The 11,034-nt window shown below is 44.9% G+C and overlaps 1 protein-coding gene across 1 annotated transcript; it reads left to right on the forward strand.

The window, feature by feature from the left end:
- Positions 1-7,442: 7,442 nt before the first annotated feature.
- MAP1LC3C (microtubule associated protein 1 light chain 3 gamma) lies at positions 7,443-9,531 on the forward strand. Its single transcript, XM_013943745.2, has 4 exons — positions 7,443-7,553; positions 7,633-7,688; positions 7,836-7,942; positions 8,996-9,531. Exons 1-4 carry the CDS (start codon positions 7,490-7,492, stop codon positions 9,204-9,206), a joined length of 438 nt encoding a protein of 145 aa, XP_013799199.2. The 5' UTR covers positions 7,443-7,489; the 3' UTR covers positions 9,207-9,531.
- Positions 9,532-11,034: the final 1,503 nt, after the last annotated feature.

The raw sequence follows: 11,034 nt of genomic DNA on the forward strand, positions 1-11,034 counted from the left end.
AGAGATATACTTATAGGGACCTTGATCAACATTTCACTTATGCCATCTTTTCTCAAAAACAGTCACTGATTTTTTTACACCTAGTTAGAATCTCCAGTTTGAGCAACACTTGCAGAAAATCACTGAGAATCTACATCTATGCTTCTCAAAAGTAAAATGCTAAAATGTGGAACAACTTAAAAAGTACTGAGGCTACATCACTGTACCTCAGCCTGCTCACATCTCTGAAGGTGGTTGGAAAATTTAACAAAATAATGTTGGGAAAGGTCCCAAAATCTTTAAATGAAAGATACAACATTAAGGAAAAACATGTTTAATGGTGTTCCTGAAACCAAAAACTAACATAAAGAAAGTACTCCATCACCATAAACTACTGTTTGAGTTTTGCCATCTTTAGGGTGTTACTTTTGTATGTGCATTATGTGCACAGCAGACAACAGTATTTTAACCTGATGATAAGTACAGCCCAGTAAAGAAATGAGCTGAACACCAGGTCAGGACAGCTAAAAGTGAGAAAGAGAGAATAGATGAAATAAGTCTAACTGAAGTTTCCTTTGTAGAAGTGACATTTTTATCTTAGCATACCAAGATCTGATGCAAGATAGTTACATAGTCTCTCATTTAAAAGTAAAAGAACTAATTTCTAAACCTTGGCTACACCAAAAAGCCATCAGAGAGATGACCTAGGTGCAGCCTAAAGGTTAAAAAATTATAAGTCAAAGAAAAAGAACCACAATTATAAATAAAACCTAATCAATCAACCCAGAAATACTACTGATGACTTTTAAACTTATCTCAGTATTTTGAGAGGGGCTCAATTCACAATTTGAGTCTTATGAGCAGACAGGTTTTGGACAATAAATCCGAGACCCAAAACTAAGCGTCCACTAAAATATAAGGATGCTCTGACTATTTTTTTGGTATGAGGGCATATGAATTTGGGGAGAAAGTAAGTTACTGGCGTACATTTATTTGCAGGTTTATGAGAAAGAAGTAAAGAATGTGGGTTTACTACAGTGCCCTAGAAGGAGTATAGGCAGGTTCAGAGTTACAGAAGGGAAGAGGGAGGCAAAGGATTCCTTATCTGCAACTAGCAACGTTCAGGGAGCATACAAGAATTCAGGCTGGCTCTTTTGAAAACCTTTAAATTGGTTGGCTGAGTTTGACTGCTTGAGGGCTTTTCAAACCCCTCTTTACTCAGCTATTTTATTTTCACTTACAGACAACCTTTGTGAAAGCATGTATTTAAGATAACTATACATAACTCTGTAAACCTTCACAGATTTTCACAGCACAACAAATAATGTTTGCCAACCCACATTTTTTCCCTAGAACATCATGCTGCAGTTTCTCTTCTGATTCAGTGATGCTGCTTAAATAAATAAGTCTCTGTCTCTCTAGTGCTCTATCATTCATATTCAAATTGTTAGTCTACATATAACTGTTTTTTGCCTTGTGCAGTTATTCCCTCAGCCTCTCTTGCTTACATATCAGCTTGCGTTCAGGATTATTAAGTGTGGGATGGAATTTATAGCCAGAGCAAAGCCTCATTTGTCATCTGACTTTTGCTACACTGGAATTAACTCACCAGCACCTGCATACTGACTTATGAAGAAAAGCTCATTTCAGTTTATGGTGAACTACAGTACTTTTCACCACATAACAGTGCAGCGAATCCTTTCCACTGGAACACAAATCACTAGCAATGCAGTCCATGTTTTAACATTTATTGTTTTTTTCTCTTGACTAAATCTGACCCCTGGGTTTGCCTTCGTTAGGCATCAAATTGTTCAGCTAGCTTGGCAGAATAAACTAATCAGATTCAGTCTGACTTCAGGCTGAGTGCCTCTGTCTCCTGAGCTTGGGGAGATTAAGCATTGGCAATTTAAACCCCTTACTGCCTCCATCCCGCTGCTGTGCTGGCTATTACTGCCCTGGTGGCAGGAGTGGCATAAGTGGACATGTGCTGACTCCTCGGCTGCCCGAGGACACTGTCCAGCCCAGCAGCGTAAGCAAGGAGTGGATCAGCTCTCGCACACTGGCACAGATTGCGCCTGTGGGGGGAGTAGCCTCATGCTACGAGGAGGGGCAGACAGCCAGGTGGTTAGTTTTAAACCACCACAGCTTAAATCCCCCCAAGCTCGGGAGTCAGAGCCCTCTGATCACCTCTAGCCCTCAAAGCTCACAGGGCTTTTAACCACGAGGGTACCTAAGCACCAGTGAGCACTGTGGCGACTTCCAAAGTGAAAATGCTTTTGGTTATAGAAGCAGAATTTAGTTGTATGCTTTCTACAACTGGCAAAATCTTGGTTAGAGCCTCTTAGCACTCATGTATGCTACCCGAGCTGTAACCACTGCCTCAGCAGGCGGACTGATCAGAGCATCTCAGTCCTCTGGTTAACATGGGCAGCTCCTGATCTTCAGTTCCACAATAGCTCACAGACCTACCTGAAAGAACCAGTGCTATTGCTTGTCTCTCACAGAATTTGGAGAAAATTAGATGCCTGTTTCTGAGTATGTCATTATACCTCACACCCACTGTGTGATATACGCACCCACAATTGACAGGTTGATGTTGTGGTGTAATCTCTGCTTTGTGATGTTTCAGGGCTAAACCCTTTCAGAAGCAACTTGTCTCTTCCTGCTCAAGTGTGATTTTAACATGCAGCATGTGTGAAGGCAGCTGGTCAGGGATTTTATAGTTTTTAAATACAATCAAATAGAAAACCTTGAAGTTTATTTGTTTTTTTCTTGTTTTTCTGTGATTTTTTTTTAATTCCCTAAAAGACGGGGTGGTCCTGTGATCAGTTCAATGCATTTGTACTCCAAGAATCTAGAACTGGGTGTCTGCTGTGCCACAGCCTTCTTATGAAATTGTATGCAAACTGTTGCACACATTCTTTGCATCTTGGGTTCTTGCAGCTGCCATAATTATTACTATCCCATTTTATCTTGTCTGGGAAATTCAGATTTCAAGTTCTTTAGAGAGGGGTCATTTCTTCTGAGCTGCTTATATTCTGCTTAGCACAATGGGACTTGCATATCCATAGGGGCCCATATGATTTGAATGAGAGATCGATAACAAACAAGAAAAAATTGGGGAAATGTATTTTTTCTGACTTTTCAGGGATTTTGTCTAACCCAAATAAAGACCTTTTTCTGAACAACATAAACATGAACGAAACAGCACAGACTAAGGAAAAGGCTGTACATTAGAGTGCGTTCATCACTCTCACTCTGCTTCCCTACTCAGGTTTCAAAAAACTCAGGAATTTGGGATGAAAAAATACAAGAAACAAGGTAAGCAGTGAAAATACGTGAAAGCACTGAACTGAATTGGCAGGCAAAGCAGTCAAATTTTAGGATAGAAAGCTCACATTTGCTAGGAGGCCAATGAAACAAGCACCCCCTCACTTGGTCAGGAAGCAAAGCCCTCAGTCATTTGCTTGGTCATTAGCTGACTCACTTCTCCCCTCCGGCAGTACCACATATTCAGACTCCAGCAATACCTCTGGGACGCACCAAATTGCTCAGCCTTTCCTACCACCTTATTTCAACCTCTCTTCATACACTGTAATTTTGTCTTTCACAGGAGCTCCCTGGTTCGTGCTGAAAGTAAAACTCTGCAGAATCCTCAAGTGTCTGACACCCTGCACACTCCCACTCAGGGAAAGTAATTCCTTAACTAAATCACATCCCTGCTATGCGGCAAGTTTTTTAATGTCTTCAGCTGGAATAGGACAATGCAAAGGACCTACTGTTTCCTTACTGCTCTTACGCAAACTTATTTTCAGCCAGACTGCATATATGATTAGATCCACTACGATGGGATCACTTTATTACAAACAGAAACAATGGATATATCACAATTCAGTTACACAGCCGCAAACCTGGGACTTAGGAAAAGTCTGTAAGTGTGGCAATGAAACCAGAATAGATAAGATACACATATCCAAACTTGTGCTTTAATGTTCAGGGACTTACAGGACTCATATGAATGTAGTCTTTGGGCATTCAAGCAGATAAAAATAGAATAACACTGTCCTTTGATCCTTCTTGTGTTTCTGCTCCAGTATGGACCTCTGAGTACTCCATCCTCTGTGCAAAATTGCTCTACCGGTCCATTAATTTTGTGCATCTGAGAAAAACTTCCAGGGGAAAGCAGAGAAAGAGGAATAAATTCCACATTTAGGTCTGAAACAGGATTATTCAATACAAGACTGAGTGCAGCCACCATGTCAACACACCTAGATCTCCCATGCTCTCTGCTTCCAGATAATGTGACTTAGGGCACATGCTACCTAAAGCCTCGATCTGTGTTCATTCTTAGCTGTCACAAAAGTTAGATTCATAAGTGTTCACCAGCTTCTGCAGAAATTCTCCATCTTTGGCTCCCCTTCTTATCAGCTATTCAGTTTTCTCACTAGCAGTTGCTTATGGTTATGGGAAGAGATTACTTCTCACTGGAAGCAAGGCCTGGACAGAACCACTTTTTTTACTTCACGTGCAGTGAGAGGCAGCACAGAAAACAGCACTGGTGTGGTATGTCCCTTCTTGTCTGCACACACTGAAAACCTTTTAGTACAATGAAATGCAAGATTTAAAAAAAGACTGCTAAGGCACTGAGGTGCCAACTCCTTCACTACGCTACTTGAGAGCAATTCACACAGTTGCTTGGTGAAGAAACAGAGCAATAAGATAATACTTTTCTTTATATGGTGACAGAATGGGCAAGTGCTGAGAAGCAGATTACTGAGTAGAGCCATACCAGTGCTTGGAAGAGCTGGTCCACTTATTGATCAGCTTTGGGAAGCCCTGTACTGACCACATCTCCCAAGGCATACTCTTCAGCCTCCTCACATCTTTCAGCCTCCATGTTCATGTGCTATATGTAAGTTTACTCTGTTTCTTTACCATTCTACTTATTCTTCTGTTCACTGATCTCATTAAATACTTTGTCTCACCAGGCTGAGTTATGGCATCATGTCACTTCTGTGGCACATGCCCTCCTCCCCTCATGCTTCTTCAGCCTGTCACCCACCCACTGGCCTCTACTCAAAAGAGCTGAAATCAGACCCAACTCTGTAAGCAGATCCCTGAACTTGTCTGCACAGAAGCAGAGGTCTGCCCATGAGGAGCAGTTGTTTCCAGACCATTCCAGTGTGGACTCAAGACCTCTCTCCAAGTTCAGAGCTCTTGCTCATGAACTCTTCAAAGCAAGGACCTTGTCTTCTCTGTGCAATTAAATCCGTAGTGCCACATGGGGGAGCTGGTGCTGTGACTAAAGCCCTTCACTTCTAGATCAGGAGAAAAGGGCAGCTCAGCAGCACTAACAACTTCAGCCCCTGGAAACGGTTCTGAAAGGGCTGGTTGAAAATGGTGACATATAAATACATAGTGAACACACATTTTAATAAAGATGTTCCTTTTCAAAATTATATTCTGGTTGCTGAATCTTGAGGGCATCTTCAATGTTGCACAGCACTTTTTACTGTGATTGTGCATTTACAAGCCTAGTTTTATTATTAAATAAAAACTGAGGTTCTCCTATAATCAGAAAATTCTAGGAACAGAAAATTTAGTTATAGCAAGAAATATTGCAAGACTGAAAATAAAAGTGTGAGAGGTGACAGTTACTGATTCTGCCTTGAAAAATCAGCCAGACCCAGTAACTCATAAACCTTGGCAACTTTGGGTTGCTCTTAGCTTGCTAGATTGAATAAAATGCAACTACTATATTAAAAAGGCATAAGCAAAGCAAACTGAGTAATGGGGATCAATCCCAACCATTCACTGAGATGACTTACATAGATAACAACCAAATTTCAGCTAACTTTACTCCATGTTTGAGTACATGTTTGGCTGTGAAACAATCTTGGCAGCTGAAATAATAGCAGGTATGCAAGCAATCCAAAAAGCAGGTAATGTGCAATCATATTCAGCAAATAGATGGACCTGAAGTCTGTTTGAAAGCCATTAAAATCATGATCATGCTGTAGAGACAAAACCAATCTTAAAAGTCACCTCTCAAGTTATTCAGAAAATAAGCAGTTTGGTAACCTGAGGATATGAAAAATGTCAATCTAAACCCAAAGAAATAGTTTCAAAGCAGTTTGGAAGAATGAAGAAGGTAACTGACCTGACAGAAGACCAGCCATCTGAAAAGGGAAAATGAACAGAAATGGTTCACTCCTGAGCTGTGGGCTTCCTGTGAGGTAGTCAAAGTCCCCTCACAAAGCATCATGTTGTCTTGTATGCAACTTATCTTCCAGTTTGTGTAGTTTACATCAAAGAAAGTGAAGAATAAGTAAACGCTGCTATGACAGAATGGAGAGGCCGATTCACAAACACATTTCAGCAGGGGGTTAGCACCTAGCTCTTTTTGCAGTTCCGGGTGTACATCTGAACTGTATAGCAGGGTGACAGCTTTCCCTTCCGTAGGCAAAGATGTTTCATAGTGAAGGACAGAAAAACAGCACAACAGCACTGCTCTTCAGTTATGCGGCTCCCGTCAAAGGAACTGAGGTCCTGAGACACCCCAGTGAAGCTCCCACATAACTGCCTGTCACAGGGACATGAGACATGGAGGGGCTCACAAGGATGAAAACTGGATGTTCCTAGCGAGCTCCCTAGAGGCGTTCACTTCGCACCTCGCTCAGGAAAGGGCTGCAGCGCTTGCCTGAAACGCACGGGGGAGTCGGGAGAGGAAAACGTGCCGAAAGAGGCAAAATAACTGGGGAGTGTTGAGAACCTGGCAAGAAAGCTGCTTTTATAAACTCTCGCTCAGGGGGCTGACAGCAGGAGGCATCGCTCTGCCTGTGCGGCAGAGACGGGGGGGCAGCGAAAGCACGGCAAGAGGAGCCCTTCGGCAGCCGCGCCGCCCGGCCGGGGCCGGGGCCGGGGCCGGGACCGCGGGGCCGGGGGCGGGCCGGGGCCGGGACCGGGGCCGGGGCCGGGGCGGGGGCCGGGGGGACCGGGGCCGGGGGGACCGGGGCGGGGGCCGGGGGCGGGCTGGGGCCGGGGCCGGGGCCGGTGCCGGGGCGGGGGCCGGTGCCGGGACCGGGACCGGGGGGACCAGGGCCGGGGCCGGGGGCGGGCTGGGGCCGGGCCGGGGGCCGGGGGCGGGCTGGGGCCGGGGCCGGGGCCGGGGCGGGGGCCGGGGGCGGGCTGGGGCCGGGGCCGGGGCCGGGGCCGGTGCCGGTGCCGGGGCGGGGGCCGGTGCCGGGACCGGGACCGGGGGGACCAGGGCCGGGGCCGGGGGCGGGCTGGGGCCGGGCCGGGGGCCGGGGGCGGGCTGGGGCCGGGGCCGGGGCCGGGGCGGGGGCCGGGGGCGGGCTGGGGCCGGGGCCGGGGCCGGGGCCGGGGCGGGGGCCGGGGGCGGGCTGGGGCTGGGGCCGGGGGCGGGCCGGGCCCGCGCGGCCCCATAAGAGGCGCGGGGCGGGGCGGGGCAGCGCGCCGCTGCCGGTGGGAGCGCGGGGCTGGCGCGGAGATGCAGGCGGCGGCGCCCGGGGGCCCGGCCGCCTCCCGGCCCTTCAAGCTGCGGAAGAGCTTCGGTAGGGCGGGGGCGCCGGGGGCCGGTGCGGGCGCCTGGGGCTGCGCACACGCGTAACGATCCTTTTCTCTCTTGCACAGCGACTAGGCTAGAAGAAGTAGCTGGGATCCGGGCGAAGTTCCCAACCAAAATCCCGGTAAATCTCTCTGTTTTGCTAGTGAAGGTTGTTGCTGTTCTGTAAAGAGAGATGCTGGGACCTTTTTTGTCTAAAGATGGGTAGGGAGGAGGGGGAAAGGGAGCTAAATGTTTTAGGTTTTTCTAAGTGTGACTCTAATTAAAACAGGTAATTGTTGAAAGATACCATAAAGAAAAATACCTTCCTCTCTTGGACAAAACTAAGTTTCTTGTGCCTGAGGAGCTGACCATGACACAGTTTATAACCATCATTAGGTAGGTTGTGAACACCTGGGTAGCAAGTGGCACTGTGTAGGTGGGGCTGCGGGCTGCAGCTGGGCTCTGTGGCAGGTCTCCAAGCAGGTATTTTCTAGCACTCTGCTGTAAAAACTTATTTAACTTCTTTGTGTGGGAGGAAAGCATAAAGGTCTCTGTAATGAGTTCCTTCTCCTGCAAGAGTTTGAAGAAAGTCAACAGATGTTTTCTCAGGTGGATTTGGGGAAGAACCTGGTCTGTGCTTTTGGATGCATAAGGCCTTCCCTCTTCTCCCTTAACTGTAGTGAATAAGGATTATATCAGACTTCTGTTTTGCTTTGTCTCTACTTGAAGAATTTAAAGAAGTTGTGCTGAGGCTCTGTGGTTCTGTTCTGCCCCTAGCTCTGTTGCTGGCTTGCTCTTTTACTGTAGTTTACTGAATTTGCTCAAGCTTATAACAATTCACAGGTGTGAGCTGTGTGAGATATAATGCTTCTAAATTACTCTTCCCAAAAACACTATGGGGAAGAAGTCTCCCAGAGTCTTCAGAATGAAAGTCTCTGGTAAAGCACTGAAAATCATATAGCTCTCATATGGTGTTTCTGTAAAGTACAGAAGAGCTTTCTAGATATCTAATAACTTCTATAAAGGATGCATAACTTGGGGTCCTGATCTTTGTATTTAATACCTCTGAGAAGGACTCTTCTTTCAAAGACTGAGACATTAAGTATAACAGACTATGCTGAAATCCTTCATTATAGCAATGCTACAGAAGCTTTTGGTTTCTACTCAGCGCTTCTCTTTGGTAATTGGGAACACAAAGGCTGGACTCAGTAGTAGTCATGGTCTAACAATTTGATTTAAGCCTCTTCCTCAGAGCACAAGCCTTCCAGCTTCCAAACATACGGTTAACTTCCTGCTGATGAGATGTTAAACCATGTAATGACTTTATACAGCATTTTTTAGACATAGTTCATGTCACTGCTCTGCATAATTTATTTCAAAGACTAAAGATGAGACCTTCTTGAATTTGCTAACACTTAATCCTCTATTTCCCCCCCCCCCCCAACTTAGAAGCAGAATGGCTTTAACTGCTACACAAGCTTTCTACCTGCTGGTGAACAACAAAAGCCTAGCCAGTATGTCTTTGACAATGGCAGAAGTGTACAGGGACTACAAAGATGAAGATGGCTTTGTGTATATGACATATGCTTCCCAGGAGATGTTTGGATGCTTCTTACCCACTGCTCAAGGGAGAACTATGGAATGCCTTCAAAAAACCTAAGGCAGTGGTGTTTACTTGCTGTGACTAAGCAGCTGTGCTATGAATCATGCCTGTGACATGAAGCTTGGAGATGCTCCTTCTAATATGAGTTCTTGAGCTCTGTACTGGAGAGTAATGACCCAGAGGTTGGCAGGACCAGCTTGAGGCAGAAATGGTGGTACACTTTCTAGATAATAGTTTGGATATATATATTTTATATTTAAAGACACTATTGGTTTTTGAAACTGCACCTCCACTTTTCTTTGCAATACCAATCTTTTTGTTTTGTAACTGCTTTTTAAGATGTCCTTAAAGCATAAGAGTAAAATAAAGACACTTTTAAGTATTGGGTTGAATGTTAGTGTTAATCTGGGGAAAGACTGTAGAAGACTACCAGAATTATTCTAGGACCTTCTCCTCAGTAATCTTCTGAGCTCAATGCGCCTTAAATGAAGGATTGCTTGCACAGCATCTCTTCATATTTCTGAATGAGATAACGAAGCTTAAGTTTGGTCACACAGGAGCAGAACCATATTTATAAACAGTTCATCAAGCTTGGTGTCTGAGCTGCAGGTTGAAAAGCAGACCCTACTAGTGCTAAAGCAGAGTTCAAATGCAGTGTACATCAACACCTAGATAAACTTCTACTGTCATCTGCTACAGAAACTGCTGTGAATGTTTATGATAAAGGTAAATTCTGGTTTAAATATGCAAAACTGATTGGTAGTCAGCATAACCAAAATGCAGATAGCATGACTTGAATCCTAGTTTAATCAACTGTTCAAGAGTCTGCTCACACTGCTGAATTCTGCTAGTGTGGTCTAGGTAGGTGGGTAGTCTGTCCTTCCCTTAGAGGCACACTTATGTCTCTTCCTCTGAAAAACTTCAGTGACCTTCTCTCCAAGGTGGATAATGTGTTGTACCTTGCAATTAAGTGTACTAGTGTCTCTAGAAAATGTCAAAACTATCATGTAGTGAGATGCTGATTCATCTAATGTACAAACTGGCTGCCTAAACATGAACTATAGGAGCTCCTGAGAGGAGGCTCAGTCTGAAGTGCAGCCCAAGCCAGCTCTTTCTGCTCTCCTAGAAGTGAGGTAGGTATCAAAGTTGTAAATGTTCTAGTCATGCATAATCAACTTAAAACACCAGGTCATTTAAAATCTATCAGTGTGCAGTTAATTATCAACCTTCAGCAATCTCAGCTTAAGATGGCCAAATCTTTACATAAGGTGGAATTTCTCTGTTCAGTACCAAACTGATATTTGCAGAGATTAATGTAGGAGCTGTTAGACTGCAAAGTGTTGACATTATTTGAATAAATAATGCATAAGGAAGGAATGTGTGTGCATAACAGCCTTTTGCAAGAGTTCTCTTGCACTAGTAATCTCTTGAACTTGAAGCTCTGAGCATGTGTGGGTTCAAGCCTCTAAACCTTAAAAAGCTGCTGTATTTGGCTGTTAGGGGGTACCTGCCTTATTGAAGGTGTTATTTGCCAACTCATAAAACTTGGAGGGGAGACACAAAGAAATCATTGACCTGACTGACTCAGTGGAAAGGGTAAGGCTATGTTAGAGCACAGGTTATGAAAACATGCAGGCTTTGGGATCCCAGAATCTGTTACTAGGGTAGACTTTGCTTATACTCATAATAGAAACAGTTTCCACTTCACAAATTGAACTGAAATAGTAATTTGTCACAAGCCCTGGGGAAGGCACAGACACCTGTTTGGCAGGAGTAATTACTGCAATACTGAACAGCTGTGGGAACCTCTGGAGGGAGGGTGGAAACAAAGGGAAGTCTTACTATGTTCAGGCTCTATTGCCAGTCTAAGAGCTGGGCTAATATT

The sequence above is a fragment of the Apteryx mantelli genome, chromosome 3 (genome assembly GCF_036417845.1).
Source record: "Apteryx mantelli isolate bAptMan1 chromosome 3, bAptMan1.hap1, whole genome shotgun sequence".
Lineage (NCBI taxonomy): Eukaryota > Metazoa > Chordata > Aves > Apterygiformes > Apterygidae > Apteryx > Apteryx mantelli.

Excerpts from the sequence above, each read along its gene's own strand:
- MAP1LC3C (XM_013943745.2), top strand. The coding sequence starts at position 7,490 with ATGCAGGCGGCGGCGCCCGGGGGCCCGGCCGCCTCCCGGCCCTTCAAG. Across the intron at positions 7,689-7,835 it reads AGTTCCCAACCAAAATCCCG|GTAATTGTTGAAAGATACCA; the intron begins GTAAATCTCTCT and ends TAATTAAAACAG. Across the intron at positions 7,943-8,995 it reads CAGTTTATAACCATCATTAG|AAGCAGAATGGCTTTAACTG; the intron begins GTAGGTTGTGAA and ends CCCCCAACTTAG.